The sequence below is a fragment of the Sorex araneus genome, chromosome 3 (assembly GCF_027595985.1).
Source record: "Sorex araneus isolate mSorAra2 chromosome 3, mSorAra2.pri, whole genome shotgun sequence".
Classification (NCBI taxonomy): domain Eukaryota; kingdom Metazoa; phylum Chordata; class Mammalia; order Eulipotyphla; family Soricidae; genus Sorex; species Sorex araneus.
Window position 1 is genome coordinate 104,743,943 of NC_073304.1, and position 19,028 is coordinate 104,762,970.

The following is a 19,028-nucleotide window of genomic DNA, read 5'->3' on the forward strand; positions in this document are numbered from 1 at the left end:
GTTTTTGGAGACCTTTTGGAGGAAATAAAATAACTTGGCATTTAGATTTGGGGGGGAAGGTTAATTTGGGAATTTATATATATATATATATATATATTTGGCTTTGGGGCCACACCCGGCGATGCACAGGGGTTACTCCTGGCTCTGCACTCAGGAATTACCCCTGGCGGTGCTCAGGGGACCATATGGGATGCTGGGATTTGAACCCGGGTCGGTCGCGTGCAAGGCAAACGCCCTACCCGCTGTGCTATCTCTCCAGCCCCCATTTTTATATTTTAAAAGTTGTATATGTATTGCTTTTTTTGTTTTGGGCAATATGACTTATTTTCAGTGCTACTTGTCAAAAAATTTTTGCTTTGGCTGTGTGTAGGGATGTAACTCAGTGGTAGAGCAAATACATATTTGCCTTGTAGATATGAAGTCTTGGGCTCCATTCTTGGATTCTGGAACATGCGTGGTCGGCCCAGGGAGAAGAGAGCCCCTGACACGCGCTTTTGGCCCCCGGAGGGGCGTCCTGGACAAGCGGGTTCAACCCTGGAAAGGTGACCCCTGGGACGCTACAACTGAGCCAGGAGAGCTTGGGAAGTGCCTGATAACCGGGGGAGGAGTGGAGGGGTCCCGGACAAGCGTGGTGGGCCTGTGGGGGCCTCGGACACGCGTGTCCGCCCGAGGTGAGCCCCGGACACGGCCAGAGGGGGTCCCCGGACATACGTGTGCGTGTGCGCCCGAGGGGAGCTGGGCCAGCCTGCTGGGCCCAGCCAGAGTCCCGGGCGCGGCTCCCGCAGGAGGCAGGAGGCGGCCCAGGCACCGGCCGGCCCTTCCTGCCGGGGCCGCGCCCCTGCCGGGCCTGCGGGGCGGGGACGGAGCCCGCGGTGCGGCCAGAGCGATGCCGGCGGGCGGCCAGGCAGAGGGTGCAGAGCCCGGCTCGGCGCGGCTGCCCTCGCGGCCGGCCCAGCTGCTGTCGGCGCTCTCCTACGCGACCTGCTCCTTCCTCCTAGTGCTGGTCAACAAAGTGCTGCTGACCACCTACGGGTGAGCCTCGTGGGTCGCGACGGGGCTGCCCGTGCCCAGGCCGGGGCGGGCGGGAGCTGGCGCCTTGTCGCGTCCTGCCAGAGCGACCCGGGACTGCGCTTTCCGGCCGCGCGCGCACGGTGCCCCGCGATGTGGCGCCGCCGGGCACGCGCGTGCTGACCCGTGCGTGCCTCTTTCAAGCCTTAGCTACCGAGGGACCCACAGGTTCGTCGCAGAAACCTTCAGAGAGCAAGAAGTCTCGACGAGGCAGCCCCACCCCCTCCCCCACCTCCCCCGATGTGCGTGCAGCAAATCAGCAAATGCCTGGTTCCTGGAAACTTGGTCCCGGGCAGAGAAGTCGGCTTGTTTTCTCTGCAGCAGCCTAATAGCTCAGTGCAGTGAGCGTAGACCCAGCCTTGCGCTTTCGCCCGAGCTGGGGGTTAGCCCTTGCTTCCATGAGGAGCTGGTAATGCAACTCTGTCCAGACTACCCAAAGCTGCTCTTGGAGCTGCTATCAGTGGGACTTTGTAACAAAGCCGTAAGTACAAGGAGAATGTAGAATAAAGGGGCCAAAGTAGCTTCAGATTAGCTTCAGTGTTCTGTTATACTTGGAAAAACTACGACCCACGTGAAGATGGCTGGTTCCTCTGCCAACAGATCTTTACTGAGCCAGCAGTTGCCCGCAGTGGCGTGAAAGACACAAAGTTCTAGTGCTGGTGGAGAGAACCTGATGGACAGAAGGGAATATAGTTTCCTTAACCTGGACCTTAACCTGGACTGCAGGGCTAAGGGAGGAACTTGCTGAGAATGGGGTGGAAGGTGAAGAGATGCTAGTGAGACACGCAGGGAGGCAGGATCAGATTCATCAGTCGCACCGGCTAGGCACCGGGCTCCGTTCTGGGCACAGGGGAGCAAATACGAACAAAGCAGACCCACACCCTGAAAACCACTGCTTGACACTTCCTAGTGGCTCACTGGACCAGTGTAATTTTCATGACGTGACATGTGTATGTGTGGTGAGAGGCACAACGAAGGCAGGAAAGGGAGTTTGGATTGTCCATGGGGACAAACTATAGTTTCATTATCATCACTGGAGCTTTTCTTGGGGTATGGGGGTCACTGCTGAGCCAAGTCCTAAGGGACCTAGACTGAAGGAGATAGGGGACTAGAATTTGGGATGTGCAAAGTGGTTTGGTTTGGGTGGGACTGATACCAAAAGGAGCCTGGGGGCAATAGATTGCTGGTAGTGTAGGGGCTTTGTGGCCACTCCAGAGGCACTGAAGGAGGAGCCCCTGGGGCGAGTGGAGCAGAGTGTAACAAGGTCTAGTCAGGCCATGAACTTCTTCCTTTTGACTCTGCATAACTGCAGATCAAGTAGGTCTACCAAGCAAACATGCACTGCTAATCAAATGAATTCATTTGAAAACAAATAGAAAGCTTTACAGTACCCACAGTTGAAGTTAAGATATAAACTTGGCTGTTGTGTGGGGAGCGCCTTATCTTGGGGGACATGGGTCGAAATAGGAAGGCTGTGACAAAAGCTTTAAATCTTAGTTTGGGTGCTCTTGGAAGTTCCTTGAAAGGTTCTGCGTGGGGAGCAACATGCTGTAATTTCTGTGATTAGCACCGGGGCTAAGGCCTTGCATGGTCCCCTGTGCATCTCCAGGAGTGACCCATAAACACAGAGGAAGGAGTTTATCTCAGCACCCTGGGGCATGGCCCTTCAGCAAAAACAATTTCTCTGACTGGTAAGTGGGTTGCAAATTGATAGTATTGAAAACAGGAAGAGGAACTAAGATGTAATGGCATCCTTCTAGATCCTTCTGAAGTGGCATCCTTCTAGATCCTTCTGAAGTGGCTTGAAATGGATTGAGGGTTATAGTATCAAGGGAATAGATGAAATCAGGATTGTTTTAGTGGTCTTGCAGCTAACTACTATTCTTTCTAAGGGTTTCTAAATAGCATGTTTGATACTGTCTGTGAGAAAAGGAAAACAAAACTCTGATCTCCCCAAATTAGAATTAATGTGTTCCTAAACTTGTGCTAATGCATATATCAGAAGCAAATGAAAGAAAAAGAAAGCTTAGCCAACTTCAGAGAGAGAGAGAGAGAGAGAGAGAGAGAGAGAGAGAGAGAGCCCAATGTGGGCTTCTTTGGAAGTAGATGGCAATTATGTCAAATGGAACTTGAAAGCAAGCTTCCCTCTTTTAGAGCCCCACACTAAAAAATGTGTCCTGGCATTATTTGGAGATTGCTCTTGCTCTGTGTTCAGGAGTTATTCCTGGTGGTGCTCAGGGGACCATGTGGCTAAGGATCACATGCAAAGTCTCAGCTCTTTGAATTCTGTCTTGCACCCTGTCTACACTTTCTGTACTCAAGTCAGCAGAGCATTTCCTCGCCATGGCAGACTGTGTCTCCCAGTATGCATCCTCTTGAAAGTAAGGGCCAGTCAAACATTATTTCTGTGCTTGGACCATGAAGGGTGAATTATATTGGAATGAATGATTATATGACATCTCTTGCTCTAGCCATTTCCATTTGAAATGTTTCAAGTTCCATGAGCAAAGGCAGAAATAGCTTTTTTTTTTTTTTTTTAGTCTCAGCAAGACCAGAAGCTTAGAACTCTTAAAAGAAAATACCTCTCATTTCTGTAATGTGATATGTTATACAATTGGGGAGCCCTATTAAAATAATATCATTTATTTTCTCACCTTAGAATGTTTAAGGGGAGAAATGTTGGGGTGATCTGATTATAACAATAAACCACAGAAATCTGACCCAAGCATTAGCTGTTTGATGATAAGATGTGCTGTAGGCTGGAAGGAAGGACCTTTTTATAATCACCTAATTCACAAGGTCATGGGAATTTATATTCCAAGTGTTTTTCTCTCTTCCATCATGAGAAATTTGTTTGTTTGGGGCACAGAACTCTAGAGGGTCATAGTAACTTGTTAGTTTTAGCTCTTTATTAAGCAAGATTGATCTGGATGGATAGAGAGGTTTTTATTGGACATGCATGGTGAAATCTTGTTGGGGTGAGAGGAAAAGCAAGGCCATGTGACCCAAGAGCAAATTGGTCAGGCTTGTGGTTATTCAGATTGAGATCCATGAAGGTTGTCCCATTGATCTAGAGTTGGTCTCTGATGCTATTGCATTTTATTTTATTTACTTTTTGGTTTGGGGTCATTTTAATATGATTCTCTGGGATGTGCAAGTGTTTACTGAAGATGTGTAATAGAAACATAGAACATAGTTGTTTTCAGCTCAACAGATATTGACTTGGTATGTGCTGTGTGTGTCTCCATTTTGGAGCACAGAAGAGCTTCAGAACCTTTCAATGCAGTGGTTTCCAAATCTGTAGTAGTGTGACTCATTTGGAGAGGTGTTTTTTCTTTTTTCTTTTTCCTCAGAAAATAATACGTGTCAATTAATACCTTGAAGCCTGTGTAGCAATTGTGTTAATTAAACACATTCGGGGCTGGAGTGATAGCACAGCGGGCAGGGCGTTTGCCTTGCACGCGGCCGACCCAGGTTCGAATCCCAGCATCCCATATGGTCCCCTGAGCACTGCCAGGGGTAATTCCTGAGTGCATGAGCCAGGAATGACCCCTGTGCATTGCCGGATGTGACCCAAAAATAAAAAAATAAATAAATAAAATAAACACATTCAACTTTGAGCCATCCACATGTGATGGTGTCAAAGTATTTAAATTGTGTTTGTTTGGAGGCCATACCCAGCCATGTTCAGGATTTACTCCTGGTTCTGTGCTCAGGGATCATGCCTGACAGGACTCAGACCATGTGGGGTGCTGGGAATCAAATGTGGGCCTGTCACATGCAGGGCAAGCACCTTAGCTGCTGTACTATCTTTTGGGCTCCAAGTGTTTGGAGTTTTTCTTTCTTTATTTGATGCTATAAGAATCAGTCTCCAGTGGTAGAAACTGAAGTCCTATATTAGAAACAAAACAACTTCTACTGTTCTATTATGCTGAGAAAATACCTGTTCTCTTTTGAAGATGCTGTTCTCTTTTGAAGATCAGGCCCCTGGGATGGGTCAGGAGATGGCTCCATCCTTCCAAGTCACCCCTCCCCTGGCTGTCCTTCCTTTGCACAGCTCCAGAATTAGCACTCACTCCCTACCCTCTTTGATGGCTTCTGAACAAGTGCCACTCATGTGGTGAAGTCTCATATCAGCCTTCAGGGCTTGAAGTCTCATATCTGTGGAGTAGCCAGTGGACGAGGGATGAGCCCATTTCATGAACCCTGTGCCTGTGGCTTCCCCTGTCATGTCAAGGATCACATGTGCACAGTGATGGTTGCACTCTGGTCTCCAGTGGAAATCCACCCGATGCCACTTCCTGGTGTCACTTCTTTCTGGCCCAGCAGAGAGCCACATGGCCCACAATGGCTGACCATTGTCTGACACAGCCTGCATCTGTGGTTTCTGCTCCTTGGTGGCTCAGGTCATCACAGGAGAAACACCATTACTGGGCAGACAAGAGCCCAAGAAATACTCCCCAGCCAAGATTTATTTCTTAAATTGTCCTCTCATGAGAAACCTTAAAGTGTTGAGGTGACCACCTCCTGTTTGTCTTAGTTTTTGATAGAATGTATGATCTTCCATCTTCCAATAGATGAGAACTCTTAGATATTCCTCCCTGACTCCCCCTGGGCCACAGTGAATCTGATGGTGCAATAACTTGCAGTGCGATTATAATGCCCCCATTGCTTGAATCAGTTCTGTATTTAAATGGAAATACATCCATTTAATTAAATGACAACATCCCTTTACCATCATGTCTCCACTCCCCAAGTCCTTATTTTGATTTAACTAACTGATGAATACTATTGTGGATACTATTTTCAGGTCATATTTTATGGGGGAAGGGGGCTCCCAAGTAGTGCTCACAGTGCCCCAGGCTGTTCTTAGCGATTCTTAATTCTGCCCACCAGGCCAGAGAGTTGAATGCTAGGGCCCCAGGGTGAGATGTTGCTCAGGGTGTCAGGAGGTTTATTATTTATTTATGTATTTATTTATTTATATTGAATTACCATGTGAAACGTCATAAAGCTTTCAGGCTTAAGTCTCAGTCATACAATGATCAAACACCCATCCCTTCACCAGTGTACATGTTCCACCACCAAGAACCTCAGTATACCTCCCATCCCACCCCCAACCCCCAGCCTGTGTGGCTGATGATTTTCACTTTACTTTCTCTTTACTTTGATTACATTCAATATTTCAACAGAAAACTCACTATTATTATTTGGAATTTTCCTCCAACCATCAGACCTGCCAAAAAGGTACCATTTGATAATTTGTTTTCCATTGCTGAGAATGAAGAGCATATGAGCTTGTGCAGCCTGCAGCCGCAATAGCAGCCACGCAGTTTTGGATTTCTGGTATTTTGGTAATTAAGTCCAGAGAAATTTCTGCCAGAAGTCGCATCATTGTAAGCTTGTACCTTTGTTTAGAGGACCTTATAAGATTGCGGTCACCATGCTGCCGGGGAAAGGAAAGGCCGAGAGAGAAAAACCTTTCCCTCCAGGGGTGGCATGGGGCTGTAGCTTAGTTCACAGTCTAGAGACATTTCTGCAAGAAGCTGCTGGGTGCCAAAAGTAGTTAGTGGGCCTCTGGGATCATGGGCGTTCAGGAACAGAGGAGCCATTTGTGTGCGGCCTCTCGGGGTCACTTCTGGGTGGAGAGAGGCCTCAGGAGGTTTTTTTTTTTTTATGAAGAGTTTGTGGCTGCTGCTTTAATCATGTAAACAAATAGAATTTTACGTAACTGTGAATAAATAAACTGAATAAATAAAACTGTATTTTATGTGAATAAATAAAACTGTATTTTATTGGCTTTTTGGGTCACATCAGGTGATGCTCAGGGCTTACTCCTGGCTCTGCACTCAGGAATTAATCCTGACAGTCCTCGGGGTACCGTATGGGATGTCAGGGATTGAATCGGGTCAGCTGTGTGCAAGGCATTCACTCCGGTCCCAATTAACTGTGATTTTAGACTGCAAGATCCCTGTACTCTGGTGTTAAGGAAATGTATTTGTCTTTTATTATTGACTCATTTCCCCTCTCTTCTGTGTGTGGTGGGGGGGCGGGGCACACAGAGTCCTGGCTCTGGGCACAGGATCCCTCCTGATGGTGCTCTGGGGACTGACCATATGGGGTATGGAGATCAAACCTGGGTCACTCACGTGCCAAGCACGTGTCCTCCTGCTGTGCCCTTTTCTGGCCCACATTTCTTTCTTTTTGAGTTTGTCACAATAGGAACAGCAATTTGCTCCATTTCACACGTGTATTTATCTTGTATTTATCAAGTATTTATCTTTTCAAGTATGACTTCTCCTTTGCCTTCACTGTGGTTGCCTCCAGTGATGGTAATTTGACTGGGGCTATTTAGTTTGACGTTATTTATAAATTATTCATGTGTTTGTGTTGTTTTGGTTTAAGATTTCCTGAGATCTGTGTGCATTGCTCTTTCCTCTCTTCTGGCTGTCTCCAAGAGAATGTGCAGAGTCAGAGAAGAGTGGGAATGAGTGAACTGAATGAAGGAGAGAGCCACTTCCTTAAGTTGGTTGTGAAAAGTCGGGGCTCGGAGACTGCATCCACACCACACAGCTGTTTGTTGAATTGTCATCTTACCCCAGTAAACTGCATTTTTATCTTTTGTTATGTATCATATTTTTTATATGCGAGTCTCAGTTCCCATCTCAGTTTCCTTCTATGGGTCTGCTGAACTACCAGAGTGCAAACACACTCCCAATACTGCTTGGTAGCTTTCAAATGAATTCTAGCATCTAATAGTCATTTCTTCAATTTTTTTTTATTTTTCAGGCTTATTCTTGATCACCTTTGCTTTCTGCCTATCCAGCTTTTTTTATTTTAATTGAATCACCATGTGGAAAGTTACAAAGCTTTCAGGCTTAAGTCTCAGTTACACAATGCCCGAACACCCATCCTTTCACCAGTGCACATACTCCACCACGAAGAACCACAGTAAACCTCCCCCCACCCCCCTACCTCCCCAGCCCCCCACCCTGCCTGTGTAGCTGATACATTTCACTTTACTTCCTCTTTACTTTGATTCCATTCAAACAGAAAACTCACTATTATTGTTTGGAGTTTCACCCTCCAGAGTCAGACCTGCTGGAAAGGAAGCATTTGATAATTTGTTTTCCATTGCTGAGAATGAAGAGATATGAGGTCGTGTGGCCACAATAGCAGCCGCGAGGTTTTGAATTTCTGTATTTTAGTATTTTAGTAACTAAGTCCAGAGGAATTTCTGCCAGAAGTTGCATCATTGCTAGCTTGTACTTCTCTGCTACTTTATATTCCACATATGAGTGCAATCTTTCTATGTCTGTCTCTTTCTTTCTGACTCATTTCACTCAACATGATACTTTCCATGTTGATCCACTTATATGCAAATTTCATGACTTCATCTTTGCTGACAGCTGCATAGTATTCCATTGTGTAGATGTACCAGAGTTTCTTTAACCAGTCATCTGTTTTTGGGCACTCTGGTTTTTTCCAGATTGTGGCTATTGTAAACAGTGCTGCAATGAGCATAGAAATGCAAATATCATTTTTTTTAACTTTTTATTAAATCACCATGTGGAAAGTTACATAGTTCTCAGGTTTATGTCTCAGTTATACAATATTCAAACACCCATCCTTTCACCAGTGCCCATATTCCACCACCAAAAACCCCAGTATACCCCCCGCCCCCACCCCCTACCCCCTACTATATAACTAATAAATTTCACTTCATTTTCTCTTTACCTTGATTACATTCCATAATTCAACACAAAACTCACTATAGTTGTTGGAGTTTCCACCCAAGAGAGACAGACCTACTACCAAGGAAGCATTTGATAATTAGTTTTCCATTGCTGGAAATGAAGAGATATGTAGCCCCACTGCTACAAGTACATAACTCTTTTTTTTCCTTTTTCCTTTTCCCTTTTCCCTTTTTTTCCCCCCTCATCCCCCTTCCCGCACCTCATAGTATGGTGTCACGCCGCGTCGGCCAGCGTGGGGCTTTTGCTTAGTTCACAGTCCAGAGAGGTGGCTGCTACATTAATAACATTCAATATTTCAACAAAAACTTACTGTTATTATTTGGAGTCCCCCCCCCCCAAGTCAGACCTGTTCAAAAGGAACCGTTTCACATTGCTGACAATTATAGATGTTAAGTCCCGTGGATGCTGGTTTTGGATTTCTGTATAAAGTCCAGGGAAAATTCTGCCAGAAATTGCATAGCCCAGCTCACAGTCCCAGTGCATTGCTGTAAGAAGTCTCTGGAATCAAAGTCTTTAGGCGCAGAGGGTCCGCTTCACGCTCAGCAGCTCCGGATTTATCTGGGCCAAGGGCGTGCCGGTTATGCCCCCTTCCCATGAGTCCCTGGGAGCCCCAAGAGTAAAAACCGAATACCTCTGGGTTTGGAATCTTAGGAGATGGTGCCTGCCACGTGGGTGCTACCAACCCGCCGTTTTCCATGCAGGAAGACAGGGTGGGGAGGAAAAAATCCACCCCCGGGCAGCACAGAGTTGAAGCTCAGTTTGCAGTCCTAGTGCATTGCTATTAGATGCTGCGCTGGATGCCCGAATGTGTTAGATCTCTGGAATCAAAGTCTTTAGGCGCAGAGGGTCCCGCAAATATCATTTCTACTATAACTTTTTGCCTCTCCGGGGTATCTGAATGGCTGAGAGGTACATAAGAAAATGCTCGACATCACTAATCATCAGGGAGATGCAGATCAAAACAATGAGATACCACCTCACACCACAGAGACTGGCCCACATCCAAAAAAACAAAAGCGACCTGTGTTGGCTCGGATGTGGGGAGAAAGGGACTCTTCTTCACTGCTGGTGGGAATGCCGACTTGTTCAGCCCTTTTGGAAAACAATATGGACAATTCTCAAAAAATTAGAAATTGAGCTTCCATTTGACCCAGCAATACCACTCCTGGAAATATACCCCGGAGAGGCAAAAAGGTAGAGTAGAAATGACATTTGCATTTCTATGTTCATTGCAGCACTGTTTACAATAGCCACAATCTGGAAAAAACCGGTCTGCCTATCCAGCTTTTTAAAAAATTTTAAATTTTATTTTGCTTTTATAAAGTCATTCACAATAATTTGTTACTTTTCCAACACCAATCTCACCACCATTATACCTTTCCATCACCATTATCATTCAGCCTTTTAAGTTTGTCATCTTCCACAAAATACTTGCTGATATTTTTAGAGAATGTATTGATTTTATTTTGTTTGAGGATAATAAGCCTTATTGAGCTCATAGTTTATATTTTTTATTTAAGATTTCTTTAAATAAAAATGATATGTCTACATAGAGGTCTTTCTGGAAATCTTACTTAATTTGTTCCTGGTCATAATTTAAGAAACATAGTAAAGTGCATCACCATGTAACTTCCACTCATAGAACTTTCATCATCCCCTTCCACTAGCGTGTCCTAGAGTGGAAGATTGGAGGACTCCAGTCCTCCCTTACTCAGTTCTCCCAGATTACTTTGAAGCAAGTTCAAATTATATCATAATATGGATTTCGGTCTTCATTTCTAAAAAATAAAGACACTTAGAAGACACTACACCGGACCCTCTGCACCTAAAGACTTTGATTCCAGAGACCTAACACATTTGGGCATCCAGCGCAGCTTCTTACAGCAATGCACTGGGACTGTGAGATGGGCTATGCAATTTCTGGCAGATTTTTCCCTGGACTTTATACAGAAATCCAAAACCGACTTAACATCTCTTAATTGTCAGCAATGTGAAACGGTTCCTTTTTAGGAGGTCTGACTTGGGGGTGGGGGGAAACTCCAAATAATAACAGTGAGTCTTTTGCTGAAATGTTGAAGGTAATCAAAGTAGCAGCCATTTCTCTGGACTGTGAACTAAGCAACAGCCCCATGCTGGCCAAGAAGAGGAAATATTCCTCTTTCCTGGTTGTTTCCCATTTTCGGGGAGAAACGCGGCGTGGCATCCACCATACTATGAGGCGCGGGAAGGGGGATGAGGGGAAAAAAAAAAGGAAAAGGAAAAAGGGAAAAAAGAGTTATGTACTTGGAGCAGTGGGGCTACATATCTCCTCATTCTTAGCAATGGAAAACTAATTATCAAATGCCTCCTTAGTAGGGCTGTCTTTCTTGTGGGGAAACTCCAAAAACAATAGTGAGTTTTGTGTTGAAATATGGAATCTAATCAAGGTAAAGAGAAAATGAAGTGAAATTCATCAGTTATGCAGTTGGGGGTGGGGGGGCGGGGGCGGGAGGTATACTGGGGTTTTTGGTGGTGGAATATGGGCACTGGTGAAGGGATGAGTATTTGAATATTGTATAACTGAGACATAAGTCTGAGAACTTTGTAACTTTCCACATGGTGATTCAATTAAAGAAAGAAAGAAAGAAAGAACAAAAGAAAGAAAGAAAGAAAGAAAGAAAGAAAGAAAGAAAGAAAGAAAGAAAGAAAGAAAGAAGAAAATACTACACCAATATAATTGTAAACCTAAAAAAAACCTAAAAAAATGTAAAAAAAAATTCCTATATTATAAAAAACATTTTGGGTGCTAAGATTAAATTAATCTTTCTTTGTTTCTAGTGTATAAACAAATGAATTTTTTTATCTGTTCATCTTGTGGCCTTGAAAATTTTATTTATTTATTTATCCTAATAAGTTGCCAAAGATTTTTGGTTTTGGACATAACAGATCACATTGTCTGTTAATATGATAGTCTACTATTATTGCCAAGAGCCAATAGAAAGTTAATTAAAGTTCCTTTTTAATTTGAAGCTAATTGTAAAGTTGATATTTTCAAAGGGAAATCGAAAATTTCCAGGTTCAGTAAAGATCAGTTTAAAAAGTGAAAAAGAAATAAACAAATGAAAAGTGAATAGATATGTTTGTTTTCATTGTCTAAGGCTGAAAAAAATTAAAGACAAATTGCTATTGTCATTATGGTCTTTAAATAATCAGTAGCTAAAATTATTTTTATCTATGTTCTTTATAGTTTCCCATCGCCAATTTTTCTTGGAATTGGACAGGTAAGTTGGAAAAAAAAGAGGAATCTCTTGATAACCGTCAAGAGGTATGATGGCGTTTTAAGTGGCTTTAAAGTGGTCAGTCATTTATGAATAGATTCTGATAACTATCAATATATATAATGACACTTTAAGTGGTTTTCAAAATGCCTTTTACACATGACATGGGTTCTGCACACTGGAGGAGCATGGTATTTTTGGTGAAGTGAGGTGAATACTTACATTTCATTTTATTCTAGTATTGAGTATTTGGGTATTTTTGGACTGTGTAATCATGTTTGCTTTTTTTCTAACATTTAGTACTTGTAGAAAAAAATGACTGTGTATTTTGAGCTTACTTAATGGGATATAATCACTGTAAAGTAAGGGCCGGACAGATTGAGAGGCTCCCTGTCCTGCAAGGCGCCAAGGGGTGGGTGGGGTTAGTCAGGTAGTGACTGAGCTCTCGCCCTTGAAGTGCATTCTGTGCACTCAGTTGAAGCCACTGCACTTGAGAGGAAAAGGTTCTGGGAGATGAGATTAGAACTCACTATCCCCTTATTACCAGAAGCCCAGAGAGTATTTACTTTGGATTTGGGATCCACACCTAGCTGTGCTCAGGGTTTGCTCCTAGCTCTGTGCTCACTTCTGGAGGGTTCTGGATCATATCCCAAGGTTCCAGGGATGGAACCCCGATTGGCCACATGCAAAGCAAGTGCCTTCCCCTCTATATTATCTCTCTGACTCCTCCAGAAAGTTTTGTTTGTTGGTGTATTTTGGGGCCACACCCAACTGCGCTCAAGGCTTGCTCCTGGCTCTGTGCTCAGGAATCACTCTTTGCAAGCTTGGAGGACCATTTTGGGTGTGCTGGGGATCAAACATGGTTGAGCTGCGTGCAATGCAGGTGCCCTGCCCTCTGTACTATTTCTCTAACTTCTCCTTCAGAGTTTTTAACAAAAGCAGCAAATTTGAATTTTCACTTCAAACCTTCTGGTTTCTAAACATTAGCAATGGATTCAAATGCTCACAAAATTAAACAATTAGATTAAGCAAAATGTGTTGCAGTTTGCTTCCTGCACTTTGTGATATTCATTTTCAGGTTTCAGGATGGGTGTGGTCAATCTTTGGCTTTTGTTCAGATTTGACATTAATATTAATTTGTAGCTTGTTTACTCTGTTGATCATGGACACCAAATATTTTTTAGTTTTGGCCATGCATTAAAGTACAGGAAAAAGGACTTAAAAATTAAAAATTATATCTCCTAGCTAGTTTTTTAATCGTGTGCCTGTGAAAAGCTACCATTTACATGATTCAATATTCTGGCTCACTGTTTTGCTAAGTAAAACACTATAAATTTTAGGTGGAAAAAATAATAACAAGAAAGCTGTTTCCTTAAAGTCAAACCATTATTTTTATCACTGTCACAGTCATCACTGTCATCCCATTGCTCATTGATTTTCTTGAGTAGGCACCAGTAACATCTCCATTGTGAGACGTTGTTACTGTTTTTGGCATATTGAATACTCCTGGTAGCTTGCCGGGCTCTCTGAGAGGATTTTTTACATTTTAATTTTCATATTTTAATGTGAAAAAATATATAAATAAGTACTTAAAAATGAGCAAATGCGATAACCTGGCCTTGATACTCCCTTGGTAAATTCATTTATTTGTGCTCAGGCAGACACTTTTTAACTTATAGTGCATTGGAAGAAGCATGCCCAGTTCTAAAAATCTGAATTTTAAGACATTTTAAGTAAGTGTTGGTATATTTCTGTAAGAATTATAAAGTTTTAAGCTATAAACACAAACTAAGCATAATTCATAATGGATTCAGTTATATAAATCGATCATAAGTGTTGTTTGCACATTGGTAGGGTCAGGTTGTTTTTTTTTTTTTTTTGCTTTTTGGGTCATACCCGGCGATGCACAGGGCTCATTCCTGGCTCTGCACTCAGGAATTACCCCTGGCGGTGCTCAGGGGGCCATATGGGATGCTGGGAATCGAACTCGGGTTGGCCGAGTGCAAGGCAAATGCCCTACCCGCTGTGCTATCACTCCAGCCCCGGGTCAAGGTTTTTTAGTGTAATCTTGTTGAAGAAGTTCTTACATTTTTGCATCCTGATATGGAAAAAAATCTGAGTAGTCCTTTCGTTTTCATAAGATATTTAAATTATTTTATTTCATAATAATCTATCTATAATATACCTGGTATGTTTCACATTAGTAGAATTTGAGTGGGACATTTTTTGTGTGCATGGTCTGGCTAGGTTTAAATATATCCCCTTAAAGTTTTGTTTTTCTCTTAGTTTGTCTTTTTTTATTATAGAAATACTAGACTTTACAAAAAGTGTGTTTATGTGTGGAATTTAGTGCCCTAACCACCTTCCTCTCTGGGGTGAGATGACCAGGCACTCAATGAGACTTGGGAAGCATGGTCCAGGGGGTAAAGTGGAGTGGGGAAGGGTGAGGAAAGGTGCAGGACCTGGCACACTGGGGTCTCTCAGCTCACTTTTGGGGACAATGATTTATATGCTCTGTGACTCTTCAGCCCTCACAGTTGCTGTGAGATTATGAGAGCCTGTCAGTACACTAGCTGCTTTTTTTGCTTTTTTTTTTTTTTTTTTTTGCTTTTTGGGTCACACCTGGCAATGCACAGGGGTTACTCCTGGCCCCTACACTCAGGAATTACTCCTGGCAGTGCTCAGGGGACCATATGGGATGTTGGGATTCGAACCGGGGTTGGCCACGAGCAAGTCAAATGCCCTACCCGCTGTGCTATCACTCCAGCCCCCTTGCTGCTTATTTCTATAGAATAAATTTAGTGGTACAAAAAAAGAATTTTCATATTCTGAGAAGTATATATGCATATATTTTTGACAGGGAGCACCTTTCATGCTATACTATGCCTCCAGCCCAAGAAGTTAATAAAAGATTTTATTTCACCTAGAAAAATGGATTTGAGGGGTATAATTTTTTTGGACAAATCTCTTTTTTTTCTGATGTATCTGCCCCTCGTACAATCCTCCATTTTGCTAAAGTTCTTTCTCTCCTTTTCTTTAGATGGCAGTTACCATAACGATACTGTATATGTCCAAGCTAAATAAAATAATTCACTTCCCTGATTTTGACAAGAAAATTCCTATAAAGGTAGGTTACAACAGGTACCATGGTGGAAGAGTGAAATTACTATAGAATTGTAAATCTTAGATTACAAGGTTCATTTTTACACATGTGAATCCTGCTTACACTGGGTAGAAGCTTCTTAATATTTTATATCCTTGAGGTGTTAAAAATTGTACAGTATGAACTACACATCAGGGAATTGTCTCATGAGTAAATATATAGTTGAATGAATGATTGACCTTCCATTAGCCATGTCACAAGATGGATTGCAAATCTTTCTTATTCATTCTCCTGATTTCATAATAATAATTTTCTTGCTTTCTTTGTAATTTGTAGGCAGCCTTAAATTATATACTTTTATTTTGCCTTTTTGTTTTGTTTTGTTTTTAGACTTCATCTGGCAGGACTCAGTGGTTATTCCTGGCTCTGTGCTCAGGGGTAACCCTGGTAGTGCACAGGGGACCATATGAGGTGCTGGGGATCAAACTCCGATTAGCTCAGTGTAAGGCAAATGTCCTTTTTTGTACATTCTCTGTACAATTTCTCTGTCTCTGTCTTGCCTATTTTTGAACTTTTATTCAGGGAATAAAATTCTATATATTATTTTGTATCTTGCATCTTTCACTTCATGTTGTGATGATAAGGTTTATCCATACTATTATGTATAGCTGTATTAATTTACCTTTTATTACACAAGTATGCTAAAATTTTCTTTTTAGGTAATTTGAGTTGTTTCTAATTTAGAAAAATTAAAAATATTGGCCTCCTCAAAGTTGGATCTTGGTGCATGCTATCAGTCAGATAGTACAGCTACAACAAAATAGTACAGACCAGATTTCTGATTTTGGAAAGTAATTGTCTCAGAGTTCTAGAGGCAGGAAGTCCAAAATGAAGGTGCTGGCTGGTGTTCAGGTGCTGGCTCTCATGAGAGTTGTCTTGGCCACTTTCTGCCTGTGTTTTTATGTGGTCTTTTACCTGTGTGAGCCCACCTTGACAGTTCCTCCTTGCTGGGGTAGATTCCTTCCTATGACTTCATCTCACTGTCTCTGTCTCTTTCAAGGTCCTGTCTTCAAGGTTGTGGGGCTTTCAGAGATGAATATGAGAAGCAGTTGAATCCCCAGTAGTGCTGTGTGCATGTGTCCTTGTTGTGTGCATGTTGGGGTGTGAGGGTGTTGGTGGATCCAAAAGAGGAGCTGTTGATTGCTGGGACTTGGAGGTCCTCAACTTGAGAGATATTAAGCTGTTCTCCAAAATGTCCCTGTTGCTTTCACATTGTTGTGAATGAAGCTTTGGCAGGATGGATATGTAACATTTTATTGATCTAGTCAGTGTGTAATGACACATTCTTGACCCATAGCACAGCAGGTAGGGCATTTGCCTTGCATGCGGCTGACCCGAGTTCGATTCGTCCATCCCTCTCGGAGAGCCTGGCAAGCTACCTAGAGTATCCCGCCCACACGGCAGAGCCTGGCAAGCTACCTGTGGTGTATTTGATATGCCAAAAACAGTAACAACAAGTTGCACAATGGAGACATTACTGATGCCTGCTCGAGCAAATTGGTGAGCAGTGGGGCTACAGTGCTACTGATGAGGTTGAAAGCTCTTCCAACTTTTTTTAGTGTCCATTTGAATATTGTTTTTTACAAAATACCTGTTCAAGACTTTTGCTCATTGTTCTATTGACCTTCTATTGTATTTTTCTTAGTAATTAGTAATTGAGTTTTCAAAATATTTGGTAATGATGGTTCTCTTTGTTAGCTAACAATATTAAAAAATGCATTTCCCTCCCTATAATGTAACTTTTCCTTTTCTTTCTTTTTTTTTGGTATTTCTTTAATATTTAGTCATGTGTTGCCTAACAATGTTTTGGGTTAATACTGAACCACATAGACAACTGTGGTATCTGGATGTAGCCCAAGTATGTAGTAAGCTATACTCTAGGCACTCAACCATAGTGGCACAACAAAATTATTTAATGATGCATTTCTCAGAATATATCCCCATTCAAGTGATGCATGACTGTATTCCATATAATGAAAGGAATTTTACAAAAAGGAGAGGTAGTACAGAGGTTGGTTAAGATATGCACCTTGTATGTGGCTGATCTGGGTTTGATCCCTGACACTGTATATGGTTCCCTGAACCCAGCCAGGAGTAAGCCCTGAGCACAGTTGAGTGTGAGCCCCTCAAGCCCCCACCACCTGATGAAATGAAAGAAATTTTTAAGGCTGGAGGTAGTACAGTGGGTAGGACATTTTGTTTTGCATGTAGCCAACCGAGGTCAGTCCCTGGCATCCTATATGATCCTCTGAGCAATGTCAGTAGTGATTCCTGAGTACAGTCAGGAGCAAGCCCTGAGCACCACCCCAAAGGAAGAAAAAAACACAAACAAAAAACCAAAACAAAATAACAAAAAGTATTGAATTCTTCAATCCAATTATATATATATATTCACTGTATCACTGTCATCCTGTTGTTCATCTATTTACTCCAGCAGGTGCCAGTAACGTCTCCATTCGTCCCAGCCTCAAGCTTTAAGCAGCCTCTTCTTACTCGTTCTCCCCAATGATTGGAGGTTCTTTTCAGGGTCAGGGGAATAAGACCTGTTATTGTTACTATATTTGGCATATTGAATATACCACGAGGAGCTTGCCAGGCTCTTCCATGTGGGCAGGATACTCTTGGTAGCTTGCTGGGCTCTCTGAAAGGCGTGTTCGCATATGTGTGTGTGTGTGTGTGTGTGTGTGTGTGTGTGTATTCCCTTATGATGATGTGTCACGTGACCACTTTGTGGCTGTGAGGTCCAGGAATATGTTCACTCATATGTGAGACTTGGCCCGAACATGTGGAAAGCGGCCTGGAGCATTGCAGTGGTGGGGTAGTGGAGGTCGGCTGCCGGGTCTGGGTCCCTTGGGGCGGGGAGGGCTCTCACTCACACCCCCTCTGGGGCACTCCTGGTGAGGAGTTTGGTGCCATGGTTATGGGGGCCTCATTTTATGTTCCCTTCTGGGAGAAGCAGCTGTGAGTCATGGATGGCTGATGAGGAGATAATCTGGCAACGGCAGGAGGTGGCTTATGGGTGTGACCCCTGGGTTGCCGGGTATTGGGAGAAGCAGGCAGAGGATCTCTGCTCCCGGGTCATGTTGAGTCCAGAGTCCAAGCTTGGTACTGACAGCAAATCAAATCTTTTATGTTCTTTTTTGGGACAAACCCAGTGTTGCTCGGGGCTTACTCCTAGCTCTGTGCTCAGGGATCACACCAGGTGGGGATCAGGGAACATTTAGGGTTCAGGCAATTGAATGCAAGTCAGTCACATGTAAGGCCTTACCTGCTGTATTAGACCTTAATTATCTTCTCCTAATCTGTTAATAACATTACAGTTATTATGTTATATATTTTTCATTCCTTTGTCTTCATTCTGGACTCAGTATTTGCTTATCCTAAAATTTGCATAATGTAATTTTCTCATATTTTAAAATTTATATGACTCATAAGCTGCAGCAAAATTTTCAGTATTAATGAAATGAAAGTTATATTTTTAAATAAAAATACAGGATATAATATAAAATTTTATGGCCTAATTTTTAAAAAAGAGAATATAGAAGGAAAAGGAGTGGAAAGATATATATCTCAGTATATGTTAACAAATTATTATGTCCCAGAGTGGTAGGCTCTGGTTAAGAAGGTTGGGAATACTGTAGCATCTACTTAAAGAATCTCCTAATCCAGTTAGAGACCTGTGTGCCAATAGGTAATTGCAATAACATGTTTTTAAGTACTTTTTTTTTATTTGGGGGGTTGTTTTGATTTTTGGGTATACCCAGCCGTGTTCAAGGATCATTC

At 42.7% G+C, this 19,028-nt stretch overlaps 1 protein-coding gene across 1 annotated transcript in view; it reads left to right on the forward strand.

Moving 5' to 3' along the window:
- Positions 1-863: 863 nt before the first annotated feature.
- The window catches only part of SLC35D2 (solute carrier family 35 member D2), a 65,494-nt gene continuing 47,329 nt past the window's right edge, over positions 864-19,028 (forward strand). The window contains exons 1-3 of the mRNA XM_004601802.2: positions 864-1,032; positions 12,052-12,085; positions 15,123-15,209. Coding sequence (XP_004601859.1) covers positions 887-1,032; positions 12,052-12,085; positions 15,123-15,209 — 267 coding nt within the window. The 5' untranslated portion in view covers positions 864-886. The remainder of the gene's footprint in view (positions 1,033-12,051; positions 12,086-15,122; positions 15,210-19,028) is intronic.